This window comes from Mobula hypostoma, chromosome 29, assembly GCF_963921235.1.
Source record: "Mobula hypostoma chromosome 29, sMobHyp1.1, whole genome shotgun sequence".
Taxonomy (NCBI): Eukaryota; Metazoa; Chordata; class Chondrichthyes; order Myliobatiformes; family Myliobatidae; genus Mobula; species Mobula hypostoma.
In genome coordinates, this window is record NC_086125.1 from 14753202 (window position 1) to 14775331 (window position 22130).

General features: G+C 39.9%; 1 protein-coding gene across 4 annotated transcripts in view; it reads right to left on the bottom strand.

Moving 5' to 3' along the window:
- LOC134339458 (EVI5-like protein) overlaps positions 1–22130 on the bottom strand; it is a 275292-nt gene that overhangs the window by 169248 nt on the left and 83914 nt on the right. For all 4 annotated transcript variants that reach the window (XM_063035989.1, XM_063035988.1, XM_063035987.1 and 1 more), the window contains exons 6-10: positions 15852–15926; positions 8972–9097; positions 5615–5758; positions 2791–2880; positions 936–1033 (exon numbers count right to left, since the gene is read on the bottom strand). In XM_063035989.1, the coding sequence (XP_062892059.1) occupies positions 936–1033; positions 2791–2880; positions 5615–5758; positions 8972–9097; positions 15852–15926 (533 nt within the window). The remainder of the gene's footprint in view (positions 1–935; positions 1034–2790; positions 2881–5614; positions 5759–8971; positions 9098–15851; positions 15927–22130) is intronic.

Below are 22130 nucleotides of genomic sequence, written 5' to 3' on the forward strand. Positions count from 1 at the left end.
AACATCCACTTATACCAATTCTGCAATAACTGTAATTTATTCTCCCAACATTTCCATCAAATCTCACAGATTCTATCACCTACTAATATAGGGTGACTAGAGGCAATTGAAGTTGTATAATTAGCCTACTAACATATATCATTAGGATGTGGGTAAAACCAGAACACCCAAAGGAAGGTGACAGCCTCAGGAGTATGTGAAAGTTCAGAAAATATCAGAGGTCAGAGTTGTATCTGATTCAATGAAGCTGTGAGGAACTAGTCTATTAGCTAGGCCACCAAGTCACTCTTATGGAAAATCTAATCAAACATTGGAAAACACCTGTACTTCTAGAAATAAAATTCTCTTCAATTTGGTATACTTTCATTCAGACCAAGAAAGTCAAAGTTCAAACCTTATTCCTGGACCTGAGAATACACTAAAATTCAACACTCAGAGCTGCAATGTAGCTGGTGAGCCTTAGGCATAAAAAACTCCAATTATGTACTATCCAGACACTACTTTACAGGAATGAGATGAGACCAGAGAGGATAATGACAGAGATCCAAGGATGCTGCCAAGATGGAGAGTTTTAGCTAAGAGGAACAATTAAATAGGCTGAGAGCATCTTCTTTACAATAGAGGAATCAAAATAACTTGGATAGAGAGAGACAGCGAACAATAACTAGAAGACATAGATTTAAGGTAGAAGGAGATGAGATTATTTTTCAGCCAAGAATGGTGAGATTGCAATAATTATTTTCAAAATAATTAGTAAATAGAATTTGGCTTAATAATTATTAATCACGAAAGACCAAATATCTTCTCCAAGATTTTATGATTCTACTACTCAAAATAGAACTCATCTGCATATTCTGATGGACAAGGACGAGGAAGCACTCTCTAACATTCATACTACAGTTAACTCCAAAAGGTATGATGTATTGGTTACATACTTCTTCATTTTCTTTGGGTTGTACTTGACCTGGTAAGCCTTCAGGATCAATTTGTCGGGACAGCTATCAAACTGTTGTGGGATCACCTTTTGAAAGTGCTGTGGGGAAAAAAAAAAGAAACACATGTGTTGCTTCCATACACGAAGCATCACAGACTTGCAGAATGATTACCATGTGAAAGGAGGTTATTGGGTTTGTCAAGCACATACTGGTTCCATACAGGAGCAATACAACTATTAACAGTCACTTATCCTGTCTCTCTAACCATAAAAATGGTGATTCTCAACCATCTCCCTTTTCAATTATACATTAAATCTGCTTCTCTGACTGCACATTCCAGGTCCTAAATATTTGCTGCATAAAGAAATGCTTTCTTGATTTTGAATTGGTTTGCCAAACATTTTCATCTTGGTTCTAGACCTCTCCCCCAGTGACAGAAGTTTCCCTCCATTTACTCTACATCATTTATTATCTTAAATATCTTGCCTCCTCACAACCTCTGCTGCCTCAAGGAGAACGATTCCAACTTTCCTGTCTATTCACAGGACTGAAGACCCTCATCTCTGGGACGTGGAGAACAGTTTTGCTGCCACAGATCTTTGTAGGATACCACTGGTCAGATGCAACCCATATGAGTATAGCTGCTTCGTATGCTGCTTCTAAGCAGGACAATACTTTATCTTCAATGAGTATCAGATCTCCTGTGAGACTTTACCAAACACGTTTTGAAGGTCCAAAGAAGTAATAGCCATTTTATACATAATTAATAAATTATCAGTGACTGGGTATGATTAAGCAACATCAACAAACTTAAAATTACTAAAGAAAACAATAACCCAGTTGTTAAAAGGGAACCTTTTTCAGTACTAGGGCAAGTCTCAACGTGGCCCATTCCACAGAACATGGAATGACTGATCTTGTAGTTGTTCTTATTTGAAGACTCTGCAAAATACTAACACCACACAGAAGTTTGTTTCAAAATCTGTTATGTAAACCCTACATATACGTACAGCATTTCCTTAACGCACACTTGAACTTCACTTTCAATAGTGCCATCAAGTGGTCCCAGTTTTCAGATTCTACTCTTCAATTCTACTTTTATTAAACGTATCTTAAAGTAAGCCATAATTAATGGGAAGTATTTTTTCTGAAACTTGTTTTATCTCATTCAAATTCATGTAAAGTTATTCAAATGTCTTGACGAGGATTGGGAGAAGGTGGAAGAGCAGAATTATTCTCTTAGTAGTAATGAGATAACTAGAAATCTAGATTAGAAATAGCATGAGAATGTGTTTTCAGAACAGTACTCTTCAGCTAACAAAATTGCTGTTCAGATGCAAAAATCATAAAAGCCCAGAAATGGAAAGTGAAGCCTTCACTATCAGTTAACACACAAAAAATCTGCCCGTTGTAAGAGCAGCACATTCCACTGCCAGCTCTCATGATTCCATGCTGGAACAATAGGTGCTATGTAACTGACAGGAAATCTAGCTTCCTCTGCCTACCATTAGATATTCAATCGGGGAAGTAATCTATAAAAAAACTCCATTGACAGCCCTCTGAACAGCTCACTTGCTTTAACCCTTCCTTCTCCATATGCCACAGGATAGTGGACAAGTCGGGGGAAGGAAATGGAGCTTGCCGGAAAACGGGGAGAAGTTAATGACAATATTTCTTTCTGTGATCGAATTGTCACTTAAAAGATTTTAGGATCTTTCACTGTGACTGAGTAAGCAAAAAAACAATCTTGTCTTTGTCAACCCTGAAGCTGAAGCTTTCCAGCAAGATGGAACTATGACAGATATAACTGATCCCAGGATCAGAGAAAGCACAAGTTTTCTGTGATCACATTTACCTGTGACATTCCTTCCATGTCAAGTTGCATCAGTTCCACTTGATTAAACTGAAGGATAGCCATTCCAATGCGAAAGACTACTTCCAAACCCTGCCAATACAGACGCAATATTACGCGAAACAATGAATCAACCAACGATTAAACCGAAAGAACAAAATGCAAGATGGAAGTGCCGATAATTCTTATAAATGACCTCTTTCATCTACTCCTGCTTCAGCAATAATAAATTTTTAAATTAGTTTTTTAATATTATTAAGTTAGTCATTCTACTCTTTTCTCAACCAATATGAAGTGGTATTATACACCTGATACTGTGAATATATGATAGCTTAATCAAACAGTAAAGTGTATTCATAAGGTTTTAAACCACCAACATCTCTAAACCAAATGATCCTGTGTTGCTTTTTGCCTGACTGAAAAGCTGTCATGAAATTATTTTCATCCAAAAGAAAGCACATTTAAACTCCGGCTTCAGTGTTCAAAGTCCAGGCACAGTGAAACAGTGTCATGCCTCCGCCAGCACTAGTTACTATGCTGGAAGTTGGCTGCCTGGGCAAAGATGGATTAGTCACAGGGGCAAGATTCTATAACAATAGACAAAAAGTCTCAGAGATCCTTGCTGCAATTGTTATCAAACCTTCAGATAAGGCCTGACATTTGATATCTCAGCTCCTGGGTTGAGGGTAGATCAGGTGGGATGAGGGGGGTTACTGAGCACTATCTGGTGGAGAAGCAAAGAAGAATTATATTGACATTTTATATTTCAGGGGACCCTGGCCCCAACATCTGATTGAAGGATGGAGAAAATGATGAATAGAGGTCACTCCAGAAAGACAACACACAAATATTCTGGAGTGAGTTCTTTCAAATTTCCCAATTGTGCTGACTCCTTTTTTCTTCTTGGGGTGGGGGGGTGGAGAGACAGAGACAGAGATAGGTAGATATGATGCTTCCAAGGTATATACATTTGGGAGGTGAGGCGAACACTACAGCACAATTCAGGCCTTCAGCACAACATAGTGTGCCAACCTTTTAACCAACTCAAAGATCAATCTAATCCTTCCCTCCTTCATAACAAACCACTTTTCTATCATCCAATTGTCTATCTAAGAGTTTCTTAAATGCCCACATGTATCTGCCTCTACTACCACCCCAGCAAGGTGCTCCATGCACTCACCACTCTCTATACAAAGAACTTACCTTGGACATCTCCCCTCTAAGTTCCTCAAATCACCTTAAAGTTATGCCTCCTCATATTAACTATTTTCCAGCCTGGGAAAAAAATCTCCAGCTATCCACTTGATCTACACCTCTTACACCTCTGTCAAGTCACTTTTCATCTTCCTTCGCTCTAGAGAGAAAAGCCTACACTGTAGCAGGTAGGAATCCAAGAGAAATGATATGGCATTAGGAACATTGCAACGTGTGGAAGGCTGGTAAAAAGACAAGGAGATTGGAACAGTTGCAATTATACATTAGTAATTTGAAATTACCAGCAGTGACTGCTAGAAATATTGATTGTTGAGTTCAGTGCTGAGCATGGAAAGCCAATTTAAAACACAAGGTGCTATTGAAAAAAACTGTTTACCTTTGTTGGAAAAGTGTCGGGAGGTGAGCATGAAGGGATCAGAATAGGAGTGAAATAGAATTCAAGTAATGAATGACTGGAAGTTCAGGGTGTGCTTGTGGACTTAACAGTGGTGTTCTGCACTACGGTCATTCAATCTGCATCTGGTCTTCATGAAGTAAAGAAGACCGTATTGTGAAATTCCTTGCCATAGTGTATTTGAGGCTAAGGACAGTAGAGAGAAGAGGTAAAAGGTCAGGATTTGTGTATACTGCTGTTTTGTGGAAAGGTACCATTGCAGATGCAACAGTGATTTTGCAAGGGACCTGGTGTCGATATCACATCAGAACTGTACATTTGTAGATTGTTGTGTGTAAATTTGTAGATGATTGTGTGCAGTTTTGGTCCCCTAATCTGAGGAAAGACATCCTTGCCATAGAGGGAGTACAAAGAAGGTTCACCAGATCGATTCCTGGGATGGCAGGACTTTCATATGAAGAAAGACTGGATGAACTAGGCTTGTACTCGTTGGAATTTAGAAGATTGAGGGGGGATCTGATTGAAACATATAAAATCCTAAAGGGATTGGACAGGCTAGATGCAGGAAGATTGTTCCTGATGTTGGGGAAGTCCAGAACGAGGGGTCACAGTTTGAGGATAAAGGCGAAGCCTTTTAGGACTGAGATTAGGAAAAACTTCTTCACACAGAGAATGGTGAATCTGTGGAATTCTCTGCCACAGGAAACAGTTGAGGCCAGTTCATTGGCTATATTTAAGAGGGAGTTAGATATGGCCCTTGTGGCTAGGGGGATCAGAGGGTATGGAGGGAAGGCTGGTGCAGGGTTCTGAGTTGGATGATCAGTCATGATCATAATAAATGGCGGTGCAGGCTCGAAGGGCCGAATGGCCTACTCCTGCACCTATTTTCTATGTTTTCTATGTCTATGTTTTCTAAAGGATGTAGGGGTGAAGATTGATGTCAGGAAAAGCACTCTTTCTCCATCCTTCAATCAGATGTTGAAGCCAGAGTCCCCTGAAATGAAAAATGTCAATATAATTCTTCCTTGCTTCTCCACCAGATAGTGCTCAGTCCTTTCAACCCTCGGCACTTGTACCTCAAAGAAGAACAAAATTTACCCTATCTGTGTCAGTCATTGCTTGGGAAAATACATAGATACTCATCTCAGTAAGGATTGTCAGCAAAATTGACCAGACCAATCAATCATTTGTCAATTGATATTAGTTTGAGGTGCTTACCTCATACATAAATATGTCAAATATTCTAGTGGCTAAAGGCAGGGAAAACGTAGTGAGAAAAATAGTGAGGAACCATGAGGAGGCATACATTGACGTATGGAAGCTCTGCGACCGAAAATGTACATTCAATTCAGGCAATTGGTCCTGAAAAACAAAAGATAAAGCACAGTAAAGCTTACATACAGTACAGGACTAATCAGACATCTCAATGCTTTTTAATAAATCGGTCCAACTATCGTTGGTTACCATACTATATACTGCATGTATTTCAATCACAGTTCCTAGAATTTCACATGAGACTTCAAGGAAATTTATAAAAATAATTAAAATGCATCATAAATCCCATCTGCAAACTTTTGGAGAGCAATGAGGAGACATTCTGATTTGTACAATCATGTCTACCCTTGTGGGTAGATATAGTAGTAATAGTATTGCAAATCAGAGTACACTAATAGATCAGTACCCCACAGGTCATGGGCTCAAATCATAATATGAATTTAATAAAGATTTCTTTGTTTGTTGTGTAGCACCAGAAAGCAGCCATAAATCAGAGAAACAATGAAGGATCACTTCATCCCTTTTACTTGATTTCCAAAAGAGCAATTGGGCTGTGTCAAACAATCCATGTTTGCTGTTCCTCCCCAAAATATCACCCACAAGTCCAATTCCCCTTTAGAATACTTTGTGGAAACAATTATCAGCTTTGTTCAGCAAAAAGCATTCACAAAGCTGTACAGAATAGAAACAGACCCTTCAGCCTACTTTCTATGCCTACCATCATGCTCATTTATACCGACCCTACTTGCCTACATTAATTTCATATTCCTCTATGTCATGTTCATTCAAGGTACCAGTCTAGGTGTCTCTTTAATGTTATTACTGTTCCTAACTCTTCCACCTCCTCTGGCAATTTGTTCCAGATAACGACTACTATGTGTGGAAACGCTTACCCTCATATCCTCTTTAAACCACTTCCCTCTCACCTTAAACAATCCTCTATTTTAAGGACCTCCTACAATACACTCACTTCATCTCTTCTGTCTACGCCTCTCAATATTTTATAAAATTCTGTTACCTCTAGGACTCTGCTGCTCAAGGAAAACAGATCAGTTTATCCAATCTCTCCTTACCACTCAAACCTCCAATCCAAATAACATTCTTGTGAATCTTTTCTGAACCCACTGTGGCTTAACCATATGCTTTTTATAGTGAGGTGATTAGAATTGCACACAATACTCCAAGTTCGGCCTGCATAACAGAAGGTGATGCACCGATTATCAGTATTCAATCTGAAAAATTGTGGAAATATTGGAAATAGTACACGAGATTTACTAGAATGCTGCCTTTATTAGAAGGAGAGTTTGGACAAACATGGGTTGTTTTTCTCGAGCAGGCATTCCCAACCTTTCTTATGCCATGGACCTATACCATTAAGCAAGCGGTCCGTGGACCCCAGGTTGGGAACCCCTGCTCTCGAGTGTTAGAAGCTGAGGGGAGACCTCAGAGATGAAAGTTCATAAAATTATCAGAAGCATAGATAGAGTGAACAGTCAAGATCTGTCTCTCACAGTAGAAATATCAAATACTATAGGACAAGCATTTAAGTGAGGAGGAAATGTGCCTGGAATGTGCTACCAGGGGCCATGAACGCTACCTCACTTTTGGCACTACTTATTTATTTTTAATATTTCTTAATTTATAGTCATTTATACTATAGTATCACACTGCACTGCCAGGGGTAGTAGAGGAGGCAGTGGTATTTTAGATAGACACATGAATATGCAGAGAATGGAGGGATGCCGATCACGCACAAAGAGAGGAGGGGTAGTTTAATTTGGCATAGTGTTTAGCACAGATAAATGGGCCTGTGCTGAACTGTTTTGAATCTCAGGGTTGATTCTATCTGTTTTGAATCTCCATTTCCACCCACTGCCTCCTACTACCAAGCCAATTTTGTATCCAATTAGCTAGCTCTTCTTAGATACCGTGTTTTCTCATTTCCTGGACAAGCTGAATCAAACTTGTGCGACATGATTTCCACACATAAAGCCAGACTGACTACCTCTAATTCAGATCCTAACAACTAGAGTTTTGAAAATCCTCACCTCTCCTCGACACTTTGACAATTGGAACATGGGGAAGTGTGAGTGTGGTAGAGGGAAGAAAATGGAAGAATAAAGGAACAGCAGAAGGTGAGATACCCTGAGCCTTTTCCATTACACAATGAGATGAAATCTAAATCATGCTCCAAGCCATCTTCAACTTATACAGTGATGTATGCAAGGCAACGTGTTCTCATCAATTACTGCAGAATCATTTTAGATGGAGCTTCCTAACCTGAAAATAATTCTTTTATGCCTGTTCTGTTTCCTGTCTATTAACAATCCTCTGTCCATGGCTCACTTTGACAGACTCTTCATCTCATGTCCTCGATACTTGTTCATTATTTATTTATTATTATTATTTTTGTATTTGAACAGTTTGTTATCTTTTGCAAATAAGTTGGTTGTTTGTCAATCCTGTTGGGTGCAGTCTTCATCGATTCTATTATGGTTCTTGGATTTACTAAGTATGCCTGTAAAAATGAATCTCAGGGTTGTATAAGGTGACATATATGTACTTTGATAATAAATTTACTTTGAACTTATTTACTCCCATTTTGTTTGATAACCAAATTTGGACTTCTGAAAGTCCATATATACCTATCCCTACTTCCCCCTTACCTGTTCTGCTTGTTACTGCTTAGAGGTTCCACCTTGTAGTTCCTCATTAATTCTGCCTAAACCTACAAACCTATTAATAATTTTTTAAATGCTGTGCTACCCCTTACTAAATAGATTCTAAGAATTTCTTTACTATTGGCTAAAGCAGCCGTCCCATTTTCCCTGCCTTCTTTCTTATACAATGGTACCTTTCTACCTGTGGGAATCCATTTTAGAATCTGTAGACTTTTATAAAATGGCAGGTGCATAGATCATCTCTTTTCATGATCTCTTTCAAAACATTGGGAGAAAGATCATCAGGTCTTGCAGATTTATTGGCTTTCTGTCTCATTTAATTTGCCAGTTGCTTTTATTCACTAACACTAATTTCACAACTATTTCTAGTTTGCAAAAATATGACTATGGAAAATTGCCAAGAAAGCAGGCTTAAAATTCAACAGTTCCTTATTATGGGCATATTAATACCAATATACATCACCCTCCAATGACTTTAAGTCTTATCTCATTTAGTTCAGATCTGTGATACACAGCTTGAAACCACTTCAGGCATTTATTACACACCATTTTGTGGATGAGTAAGTTATTACATTTATTTCAAGTACAAGGTCTGACTGAATAAGATTCACCAAGTTACCTGTATTAAATACTCAAACTGGTAGATGCAGAGCCCCAGCTCTGCCATAGTGGGCTTGAACAGCTCCCTTAACCGGTACTCTTGCATCAAACGCACAAACACACAAAAGGCTTCTTCCTCTGGCATCTGTAAAGAAAAGAAAATGGTATAAGTATGGCTCTGGAGAACAAAGGTCTTTGCTATTTTGTATGTAGCATATGTGTTGTATATAGTAATGAAAATTGTGGCTAAAGACCATGAAACCATGAGAAATATTATATAACAGAAGTACAGAGTGAGAATGTACAAAGGAAACACTTTCTGCTTTCTGCAGGGATCGGTCCCTACGCGACTCCCTTGTCCATTCATCCCTCTCCACTGATCTTCCTCCTGGCACTTAACCTTGCAAGTGGAACAAGTGCTACTACACCTCTTCCCTCACTACCATTCAGGGCCCCAAACAGTCTTTCCAGGTGAGGCAACACTTCACCTGTGAGTTTGTTGGGGTCATATACTGTGTCCAGTGCTCCTGGTGTGGCCTCGTGTATATTGGTGAGACCCAACGTAGACTGGGAGAGCGTTTCACTGGGCACTTATGCTCCATCCACCAGAAGAAGCAGGATCTCCCAGTGGGCACCCCTTTTAATTCCACTCCCCATTCCGATATGGCAATCGATGGCCTCCTCTACTGTCGCAATGAGGCCACACTCAGATCGGAGGAGCAACACCTTATATTCCAACTGGGTAGCCACCACCCTGATGGCATAAACATCGATTTCTTGAACTCTCAGTAATCCACCCTGCCCCAGCCCTCTCCTTCACCACTCCCCATTCCCTTTTCCCTCTCTCACCTTATATCCTTGCCTGCCCACTGCATCCCACTGGTGCCCCTCCCCTGTTTTCTTTCGTCCATGGCCTTCTATCCCCACCTGTCAGACTCCTCCGTCTCCAGCCCTTTATCTCTTTCAACATTCAACTTCCCAGCTATTTACTTCATTCCCCCACCCTCTTGGTATCACCTAGTGTTTCTCTCTCCCTTCGCCCAGCTTTTGAATTTACTCCTCATCTTTTTTCCTCCAGTCCTGCCAAAGGGTCTTGGCCCGAAACATCGACTGTACTTTTTTTTCCCCATTGATGCTGCCTGGCCTGATGCGCTCCTCCAGCATTTTGTGTGTGTTGCTTGGACTTCCAGCATCTGCAGAACCCCTTTTGTTTGTGAAAGGAGAAAGCTTTCTGCTCTTTGCCCCATTTTGTTAAGCCAAGGAAAATGACATGGAGGATATGGAGAACAGTGCCCGTAGTTTCTTAAAGAGCATTAATATGGATGAGATTCCAGAACTTGATGAGATGTATCATAGGGCACCTTTCTCAGGGAACCCCTGCATAAAAATTATTATACCTACAGCTCATGGTATATTAGCGTGATCAGTAAGTTGTAGGTATAATAATCAAAAATAATTGTCAGTGCTCTTTTGAGTAAAGAATAAACTTTTAGCCAACCCTTTTTGAAATAAAAAACAGGTAGTTAAGCTTAGCTTACCTTTCTTGAAATTATTTTTTTTTCTTTCTCTTTCATAAATTTTAAAAACTCATAAGGCAAACTTAAATTTCTGTTCAGTGACTGGCTTAAGCCAAAATGGGATTTAATTTTTCTAAAGGTAGGCCCAGTAGATTCAATTTAAATAAAGGCTGTAATTTGATTTTAATTAAAGCTATTTACAGCACAAAAATGTTGAATAGTAAGGTTACTAAAAACCATAAGCCAAAGCAACATGAATAAAAATATAGCCCAAGACAACATTTTATAAAAGATAAAATAGAACAGCATAATAAATAATAAATGAGAAAACCACAAAAATATGAATACTTCTCAAGAAAATTCACTTCTAACCTACACAATCCACCTTTTGCAACGTTTACAACAGCAGCAAAACACCAGGCCAGCAGCTGAGTCGCAGTGCAGAAAAAATCCTTGTTTTGAATGAAATTTCTCTCCAATTTTCTACTACACTGGTAGAGTTTGTTTGCTGCCAAAAGTCAGTAGGTTTTGCATAAGGGGAAGATGGTGGAGGTAATTCAGGAGGGAGAGGCCAAATTGGGCAAGCCCATTCAGTGCTCAGAAAACACACTTCACACTCCTCATCAGCCTACTGTCCTCCCCTCTGTGCAATCAGCACTCACCAAAAATCAAAGGCCTTCCCTATCTCATGTGAAAAACTGAGAATGGATCCAACTAAATAAACACAGTCCTACTGTGTACTGCCATACTGGGCTAAGAGACCTCTAATAAGATTGCTAATTCGATTACTGCCCACCACTGCGAGCGCTAGCATCGTGCGCCGGGCAAAGCTCAAAAAACAATATATTTTTTTAAATCACCTTGCCTTTATTAGTTGAGGCATGGAGGTCAAAAATCAAGAAGTTATGATCCAGCTTAACAAAACTCTAGCTAAGCTACATCTGGAGTATTGTGTGCTTTTCTGGTTCCCCTATTATAGGAAGGATGTCGAGGTTTTGGAGAGGATGAAGAAGAGGACACTGCCAGAATTAGAGGGCATCTGCTATCATGAGAGGTTGGACAAACTTGGGGTGTTTTCTCCCGAGCATTGGAGGCTAAGCAGAGATCTGATAGAGGTTTATAATATTATGAGAGGCATAGATAGATTTACAGTATCTTTTTCCCCCAGAGTTAAAATTCACAGTATTAGAGTTACACCATACTAATTGCTAAAAAAAGACAGCTCATTGTCTGTAAAGACTTTGCAAATCATCACTTAGAGATAATGTAAAGATGTGGAAGAAGGTCTTGTGGTTGGATGAAACTAAAGTGGAACTATTTGGTCTCAATACTAAGCAGTACATATGGTGCAAGTCTAATTATGTGCATCAGCCAGGTAACATCATTCCTACTGTAAAGTGTGATGGAGATAGCATCGTGCTGTGTGGATGCTTTTCAGCAGGAGGGACTGGAAATCTGGTCAGGATTGATAGGAAGATGAATGCTGCTAAATATAGAGGTATTCCGGGATAAAAACTTGCTAGCCTTTGCCAGAAAGCCTAAGCTGTCAAGGAAGTTAGTCTTTCAGCAGGACAACAGCCCAAAACTTGAAATTCAGCTACAGATTGACAAGTATGACATTGTGGCCATCCCTGAAACTTGGCTAAAGGATGGCTGCCATTAGGAGCTGCACGTCCAAAGATAGATGGTGTATCGGAAAGATAGATAATAGGCAGAGGGGGTGGTGTGGCCCTGTGTATAAGAAATAATATTAAATCATTAGAAAGGGATGACATAGGATTGGAAGTTATAGAGTCTCTGTGGGTTGAGTTAAGAAATGGCAAGGGTAAAAGGACCCTAATGGCAGTTGTATACAGGCCTCCAAACAGCAACCGGGACGTGGATTACAAATTACAGCGGAAGATAGAAAAGGTGTGTCAGAAGGGCGATGTCATGATAATCGCTGGGGATTTTAACATGAAAGTGGATTGGGAAAACCAGTCTAGTACTGGACCTCAAGAGAGAGAATATGTAGAATGTCTAAGGGATGGCTTTTTAGAACAGCTTGTTGTTGAGCCCACTAGGGGATCGGTTGTGCTGGACTGGGTGTTGTGCAATGATCTGGAGGTGATAAAGAGAGCGTAACGTTAAGGAACCCTGAGGGAACAGTGGTCACAATATGATCGAGTTCACTTTGAAATTTGAGAAGGAGAAATTCAAGTTCAATGTGTTGGTATTCCAGTGGAATAGAGGAAATTACAATGGCATGAGAGAGGAACTGGCCAAGGATGACTGGAAAGGGACACTAGTAGAAAGGACAGCAGAGCACCAATGGCTGGAGTTTCTACGAAAAATGAGGAAAGTGCAAGATAGATATATTCCAAATAAGAGGAAATTTTCGAATGGAAGAAGGATAGTGGCTGACAAGTGAAGTCAGAACCAAAGTAGAAGCAAAAGGGAAGGGATACAAGGAAGCCAAAGCTAGAGGGAAGATAAGAGGATTGGGAAGCTTTTAGAAACTTGCAGAAGGAAACTAAGATGATTATTCGGAAGGAAAAGATGAATTATGAAAGGAAGCTTGTGACTAATATCAAAGAAGATACTAAAAGCTTTTTTAAGTATATAAAGGGTAAAACAGAGTCAAGGGTAGATGTAGGACAAATAGAAAATTATGCTGGAGATATTGTAATGAGAGACGCAGAGATGGCAGAGGAACTGAATGTGTATTTTGGATCAGTCTTCACAGTGGAAGACATCTGCAGTATACCGGACATTTAACAGTGTCAGGGAAGTGAAGTATGTGCAGTGAAAATTACGACTGAGAAGGCGCCCGGGAAGCTGAATGATCTGAGGGTGAATAAATCTCCTGGAGCTGATGGAATGCACCCTCGGGTTCTGAAGGAAGTAGCTGGAGAGATTGCAGAGGTGTTAACAATGACCCTTCAAGAATCAATAGATTCTTGCATTATACTGGATGACTGGAAAATTGCAAATGTTGCTCTGGTATACAAGATGGGTGGGAGGCAGAAGATGGGAAACTATCGACCCGTTAGCCTGACATCAGTGGTTGGGAAGTTATTGGAATTGATTGTTAGGAATGAGATTACAGAGTATCTGGAGGCACATGACAAGATAGGCCAAAGCCAGCACGGTTTCCTGAAAAGAAAATCCTGCCTGACAAACCTACTGCAATTTTTTGAGGAAATTACAATCAGGGTAGACAAAGGAGATGTAGTAGATGTGGTGTGCTTGGATTTCCAGAACACCGTTGACAAGGTGCCACACATGAGGCTGCTTAGCTAGGTAAGAGCCTGTGAAATTACAGGGAAGTTACTAGCATGGGTGGAGCATTGGCGGATCAGCAGAAAACAGAGTGGAATAAAGGGATCCTATTTTGGCTGGCTGCCAGTTACCAGTGGAGTTCCACAGGGGTCGATGTTGGGACCGCTGCGTTTTATGATGTATGTCAATGATTTGGACTGTGGGATTAATGGATTTGTGGCTAAATTTGCCGATGATACAAAGATAGGTGGAGGAGCAGATAATGTTAAGGAAACAGAGCGCCTGCAGAGAGGAATGAGCAAAGCGGCAAATGAAATAAAATGTTGGAAAGTGTATGGTCATGCACTTTGGTAGAAGAAATAAATGGGCAGGCTATTATTTAGATGGGGAGAGAATTCAAAATGCAGAGATGCAAAGGGACTTGGGAGTCCATGTGCAGGATACCCTAAAGGTTAACCTCCAGGTTGAGTCGATGCTGAAGAAGGCGAATGCAATATTGGCATTCATTTTTAGAGGTATAGCATATAAGAGCAGGGATGTGATGTTGAGGCTCTATAAGGCACTCTTGAGACCACACTTGGAGTATTGTGTGCAGTTTTGGGCTCCTTATTTTAGAACGGATATACTGACATTGGAGAGGGTTCACAGAAAATTCACGAGAATGATTCCAGGAATGAAAGGGTTACCACATGAGGAATGTCTGGCAGCTCTTGGTCTGTATTCCCTGGAGTTCAGGAGAATGAGGGCATCTCACAGAAACATTCTGAATGTTAAATGGCCTGAACAGATTAGATATGGCAAAGTTATTTCCCGTCATAGGGGATTCTAGGACAAGAGGGCACGACTTCAGGATTGAAGGACGACCATTTAGAAGTGAGGTGTAGAGAAATTACTTTAGTCAGAGGGTGGTAAATCTGTGGAATTTGTTGCCATGACCGGCTGTGGAGGCCGAGTCATTGGGTGTATTTAAGGCAGAGATACATAGGTTCTAGATTGGCCAGGACATCAAAGGGTATGGGGTGAAGGCAGGGGAATGAGGATGACTGGAAGAATTGGATTAGCCCATGATTGAATGCCGGAGCAGACTCGATGGGCCGATTGGCCTCCTTCTTCTGCTCCTATATCTTATGGTCTATGGTCTTAAAACATGTTGCCAGAGCAACCATGGAGGGCCTTTAAATAAAGAAATTTGAAGTCCTTGAGTGATCCAGAGTCCTGACCTTAATCCGATCTTACATCTCTGGCAAGGGCAAGATGTCAAGATTGCTGTCCATCGTGGCTCCCCAATTAACCTGGCACAGCTTGAGCAATTTTGCAAGGAGGAATGGGCAAATCTTGCTCGATCATATAATTCAAAGCTAATAGAGACTTATCCAAAAAAGAAAACCACTGACTGTAATACAGGTTGACCTTCACTAATCCGGCACCATCGGGACCTGAGGAGTGCCGGATTAGTGAAAATGCCGAATTACAGAAGGATCACATTAAGCATAATCAGTGCCGGATTATCGAAGGAACCGGATTACAGGTAGTTGGATTAGTGAAGGTCGACCTGTACCTGCGAGTGGTAGTTCACTAAGTACAGAGAAAAGGGTCTGAATACTTTTGAACTGTTGACATTTCAGTTTTTGAATTTTTAGTTTTACATGCTTTACAATTTTCCCTGTTCACTGTGGGGAAAAGAAAGGAGTATGTGATTCACAAATAAAAAATATCAGTTAAATTGATCAAAATTCCTGATGGTAATACTCATTTATGTGAACAAAGGGTTCGGGGCTAAATACTTTTTCAAGGCACTGTACATTAGAGACATTTAAGAGATGTTATATAGGCACATGAATGTGAGGGAAATGGAACGATGTGGACATTGTTTGGGTCATAGGATTACCAATTTAATTGGTTCAGCACAGCATTATGAGTGTGAACCAAAGTGCCTATTCCTGTGCAACGTTGTTCTATGTTCGATGTTTTAAAAGTGCACTAGAAAAGCTTTCCCTTAAACAGTCAGAAAGCTAGAATCAAAACATTACATTAAAATACAAAATAATTTATATGGAAGTATCACACCACTGCAGTTCTTCATGACTTCTAAGCATTAATGGTGAAGTTCTTCACACTGACCTGCAGGAGGAGGAGGCCCACAATGAATGCACTTCCTTGGCAATATCCAACTTCACGGTCAACCAGAGAGTATGCCTGTCATGAAAGAAACAGACTCTAAGGCAAACTGTTTGAGAAATTTTAGATGCACAAGGCAATTAGAAGTTCAGTGACTGAAGTGCAGACAAGACTATGTTGTTACTTAATTAACATAGGAAAATTAAAATAAATAAATTCAGAACAAGACTGGAAATTTTTGCTCATCTCACCCTAATTGGAACATTTCAACACAGACAGTTCTCTAAAATAGGGATATTCATAGAATTATAAGAGGATAGAACATTGCCAGGTGAAAGTATGAACTAAGTATTCTTACGTTTTTGATGCTGTTTGAGGACTACCTGTGTGTGCATGCTGCAAACATCCAGTCAATTATTCTAAGCCAATTGATAGGATAATTTTCCAGCCACCATTTTAAGATATCCTCAGAAACATGAGAAATTCATTTACATGGATCATAGAAAATCTTTTACTACTCAAAATGATATTTCAATTGCAATCTACTAAACAGCAGATAGACATACAATAGGAAAATAATAGATGCTGGGAATTTGAAAACAATCTATTGCTAACAACAGCATCTGTGGAGAAACAAAGGTTAACATTTCAAGTTGATGACCTTTCATCAGAACAGACGTGCCTCCTTAATCATCTTTGATATAATCTTGTGATTTTTACAAGCTGTTTTTCCTTGGTCTCTGTGAAAAGTGCTTATTTTGAACATTTTATATTCTTATAACTTGCTGCTTCATCAGATTTAGTCAATTATGTACATATATCTCTGGTGAAGTATTGACCTATATGCATGTTCTCTCATGATTAAGACCAGCTGATGGCCACAGCCACTTTATGAATCTCATCTTCCCATATTTTGCAAGTCAGTAACTGAAAGCATTTAAGAGCATGGAGTCATCTCTTTGTTCTAGAAGTACTCTGGACTAGTGGGGATTGTAAATTGTGTAAAATTGTGTAAACTACCAGTCCAAGAAAGCTGCCTGTAAGTACGACTGACATTGTATCCAAGACAGAAAAGTGTTTGTAGTAGGTTTCAGGAACAGAACTGCAAATTTCAGACTGGTGGATATTACTATGATCAGTTAAGAGATCACTAGGCTAAATGGAAGGGTAACTTGATGTAGGGACACTGACCACTTATTCTGGACTTACAACAGACAGGAGAATGGATGAATATGAAATGATACAAATGATGTGAACCGATGATGTTTGAACTTGTTCAAAGCACTGCCTTTAACATTTTGCAGGGATAGCTTGATCTATTATTCAACCATTTTTCTGGGGACACTTATGTAACATATTTTATTTTCGTCTCAGCCATTTGGAAAAATGCATACAGCCAAGAGGAAGTTTCTTTTAAAAAATTAATTGTTCATGTTTTCTCTTCCACCTGCTACATCAAGAAGTTTTCCTTCCTGCATACTATAAATTACCATCACAATACTTAATATTCATACATATTCCCGTCTCTAAGATTAAGATCGAGTGAAGAGGCCAGGGAAGGGATGGGAATTCAAGAACTCCTGCAGCTTATTGCGCCTGTAATAGGTATTAAAACACCTCTTAGAAATTATTATATACACTGTATTACAATGTTAGATGATGATCAACCTGTATTCAAATAAACTAGACAAGTGCTACATGGTAATAAATATGAACCCAAGAGTAGAGTGCCCTACTGTTATACAATGACACAACTATGGCTCCCTGTATTGTACACATGCAATAGTGACTGTCCAATGTAAAGCAACAACCTTTACCGATTGGTAGTGTATCCAAATATTAAATAGCAACAGGCCTCTTCCCACCAGTACTTGTACTTGTGTACTAAAATATCCTAAAACACTTCATATAATAGTCAGTAATCAAAAAAAGAATTACACTGAGCCAAATGTGTCATTTAAATTGAGGCCAAAAGCTTGGAAGACAAGGCAAACTCTAAGATGAGAAGAATAGCTGGCAGATTTAGTGGCGGGGGGGATTTCAGAGCATGTGATCTAGGTAGCTGACAGCGTAGTCACCAATTGTGCGATAAAGAAAGGGAAGTACATGAGGAGCGAATTGGAGGAGCCAAAAGTTTGTACAGAACTACAGGACTAAAAGAGGTTACGGAGACAGAAAGGGTGAGTAGAGTGAGATTTGAAAAATGCAGATTTTGTGGCATTGCTGAATCTTTAAAGTCAGCAAGCAGTGGCTTCTGAATGGACCATAAGATTACTGTTCTTGAGGTACCAATGTCGTCCACACACTAACAGATGAGGCATATTCCTCAACGTCTGGGTCTTCGTCTGTGGTGGCATTCTTGAAGATCTGCTAGTCAGTCCATTCAAAATAATCCTGAAGTATAGAGATTGCCTCATTAGGTCATACAATGATGGTCCTCTTGACTGGTTTCTCCACTTTCAGCAGTGGTCAGTATGCTTGGATTAACATTATGGAGATATGGTCAGAGAAGCCAAGATGAGAATCAGAATTGGGTTTATTATCACTGGCACGTGTTGTGAAATTTGTTAACTTAGCAGTAGCAGTTCAATTCAATACACAATATAGAAGAAAAAAATAATAATAAATAAGTAATCAATTACAGTATACACATATTGAATAGATTAAAAAACATGCAAAAAGCAGAATTAATATATATATTAAAAAATGAGATAGTGTTCAAGGGTTCAATATCCATTTAGAAATCGGGTGGCAGAGGGGAAGAAGCTGTTCCTAAATCACTGAGTGTGTGCCTTCAGGCTTCTGTACCTCCTACCTGATGGTAACAGTGAGGAAAGGGCATGTCCTGGGGGCTGGAGGTCCGTAATAATGGACGCTGACTTTCTGACACACCACTCCTTGAAGATGTCCTGGGTACGTTGTAGGCTAGTACCCAAGATGGAGCCGACTAAATTTACAACCCTCTGCAGCTTCTTTCGGTCCTATGCAGTAGCAACACCCGCCCCCCCCTCCCCCATTCTAGACAGTGATGCAGCCTGTCAGAATGCTCTCCACGGTACATCCATAGAAGCTATTGAGTGTATTTGTTGTCATACCAAATCTCTTCAAACTCCTAATGAAGTATAGTCGCTGTCTTGCCTTCTTTATAATTGCATCAATATGTTGGGACCAGGTTAGGTCTTCAGAGATCTTGACACCCAGGAACTTGAAACTGCTCACTCTCTCCACTTCTGATCCCTCTATGAGGATTGGTATGTGTTCCTTCATCTTACCCTTGGTGAAGTCCACAATCAGCTCTTTCATCTTACTGACGTTGAGTGCCAGGTTGTTGCTGCAACACCACTAGTTGGCGTACCTCACTCCTGTACGCCTTCTCTTCACCATCTGAGATTCTACCAACAATGTTTGTATCATGAACAAATTTATAGATGGTATTTGAGTTATGCCTAGCCACTCAGTCATGGGTATAGAGAGAGTAGAGCAGCGGGCTAAGCACAGACCTCTCAGGTGCACCAGTGTTGATTGTCAGCAAGGAGGAGATGTTATCACCAATCCGCACAGATTGTGGTCTTCCAGTTAGGAAACAGAGGGAGCTACAGAGGCCCAAGTTCTGTAACTTCTTAATCAGGATTGTGGGAATGATGGTATTAAATGCTGAGCTATAGTTGATGAACAACATCCTGACATAGGTGTTTGTGTTGTCCAGGGGTCTGAAGCCGTGTGAAGAGCCATTGAGATTGCATCTGCCGTTGGCCTGTTGTGGCAATAGGCAAATTGCAATAGTCATGACCAAACTCTCAAAGCATTTCATCACTGTAGATGTGACTGCTACCAGGTGACAGTTATTAAGGCAGCTCATATTATTCTTCTTAGGCACTGGTATAATTGTTGCCTTTTTGAAGCAAGTGAGAACTTCCACCCATAGCAGTGAGAGGTTGAAAGTGTCCTTGAATATTCCCACCAGTTGGATGGCACAGGTCTTCAGAGCCTTACCAGGTACTCCATCGGGACCTTCAGCCTTGCGAGGGTTCACTCTCTTTTAAAGACAGCCTAGGGGACTTCCGGTAGCGCTCATGGAGTGAAGTCGCGTTCTTGACTCGCTCCATTACCTCTGAGTTTTTTCTCTCTATGGTCAGCTATACTTTAATTAACTATTAAGGCATCAATTTTTACAATACTTTGAATTAAACTGAATTCTCTGACAATTGGATGATACTGAGATCGGCTTTGTCTAAGAACGGGAAAGACGGCAAGGATGGTAAACCTCCGGTTAAACCGAAAGCTACGGATCTCCCTCCGACTGAATCACCGGTGACTTTGGAAGCTATATCGGAGTTAATTCAGAGGGAAATTTCAACCTCTGTTAGGGAGATGATTCGTACAGAAATTATGGGCTCTGTTAAAGACCTGATTCATATGGAAATCTCAACTAAGTTCCAGAAAATTGCCGATTTAATTGATAAGATGCAAACATGTATTGCGGAACATCAGTCGGCTATATCTGGTCTTCAAAAATCCGCGCAACAAAGTGAGCTTAAGATGGGGAAAGTCGAAGAAACAATTAATGTAATGAAGAAGAAACTTGACTTTTTGACTTTTAAAAACTCTGACTTGGAATCTAGAATGCGACGGCAGAATTTACGAATGATTGGCGTCAGGGAAGCCGTGGAAGCTAACAACCCTATGAAATATTTCTCCCAACTTTTAAAAGATGCATTCCCTACTGTATTTCCTGACCAACCACCGCTACTGGATCGTGTTCACAGAATCCCATCATACTCGTCTAGGTCAGATAGACCTAGGCATGTTATCTTACGTTTTCATTACTTTCAAGACAAGGAGAGACTGTTTCGATTCGCTCGATCTAAAGGTTTCATTGATTTTTCGGATCTTAGGTTCCGATTCGTGGAAGATTTCAGTAAACCAATCTGGGACCAACGGGTCCGTTACAGATCCGTGATGTCGGAATTCTATAAGATGGATTTAAGACCAGCGCTGCTGTACCCTGCACGTCTAAGGATTCGCATGTTAGATGGAGCTCTTCGTTTTTTTGATTCTCCATCGGATGCCCAGAGTTATCTGGATCAACTTTCATCTTCAACATCTTAATTGCCTTTTTTTAATTTTCTCCGTTGATCGGAGGCTGTGAATTGGTTGGTTTTAACTTTTCTGTGCCCTATTTGGGCAGAAAAGTTTACTTTCGATTTCTTAATATGGCTGCTAAACTTTCTTTTTAACTGCGTCATTTCTTTCTTTTCCCAGGGGATTCTGGGTGGTTACTTCCCTTTTGTCATCTTACGTATTTCCTGTGCGGCCTTAAATTTTGTAGTTTTTTTTAAATTTTATTCTGTTTTGCTTTTTATAATCATTTTATGTTAATAATCCTATTTTTTTTGTTGCTGTGTCTATTCATGAGTTTGAGGTTTATTGTGGTTTTTTTTTAATATATACTTTCCGGCTTTTGTTCTGTTCTGTGTGTATTTTAATTGAGCTAACTTTTTTTTTACTTATTTTTTTTACTGTTTTACAATTAGCTGATCCTTTTCATATTTATACCTTTTTTTAGGGAGCGTATACCGGAAGTCATGGGGGTAGTTTTAGCGCTTGCTTCTTTCTGGCGGGTCTGCTTTAGATTTCGCCTTGGGGTCCTGGGGTGGGGGGCGGTGGGAGGGGCTTCACGTTTTAGTTTGTTTCTCTTTGGGCTATATACATTATTGAAGTATTGGTTACGTCCTTTTCCCCGGTATCTTTTGTATGTTCTGTTTCCTCTCCGGGTCTGTGGGTCGCGCCTATTGTCAATCCTCCTTGTTATGGGTTGACTTTAGGATTTATGGAGTCTATTATTAATTTTGTCTCCTGGAATACTAATGGTCTTAATCATCCTATTAAAAGGAAAAAAGTTTTTAAAGTGTTCCGGAGACTTAAAGCACAAATTTTATTTTTACAAGAGACCCATGTACGGAGGGGGGACAGACTACGTTTTTTCAAATTTTGGAAGGGACAACAATTTCATTCGAACTCCAATGCTAAGATTCGAGGCGTCTCTATTTTTATAGACTCCTCAGTTACTTTTATACAACAGGATATTATCTCTGATCCGAATGGTAGATTTTTATTGGTTAGTGGTTTATTATTTAATAAAAAAGTAGTTTTGGTTAATGTTTATGCTCCTAATATGGATTGTCCGGAATTTTATAAATCATTGTTTGATCAGTTTCCGAATTTGAACGAGTTTTCATTGATTTGGGGCGGAGATCTTAATACCTGTTTATCTCCAGCTTT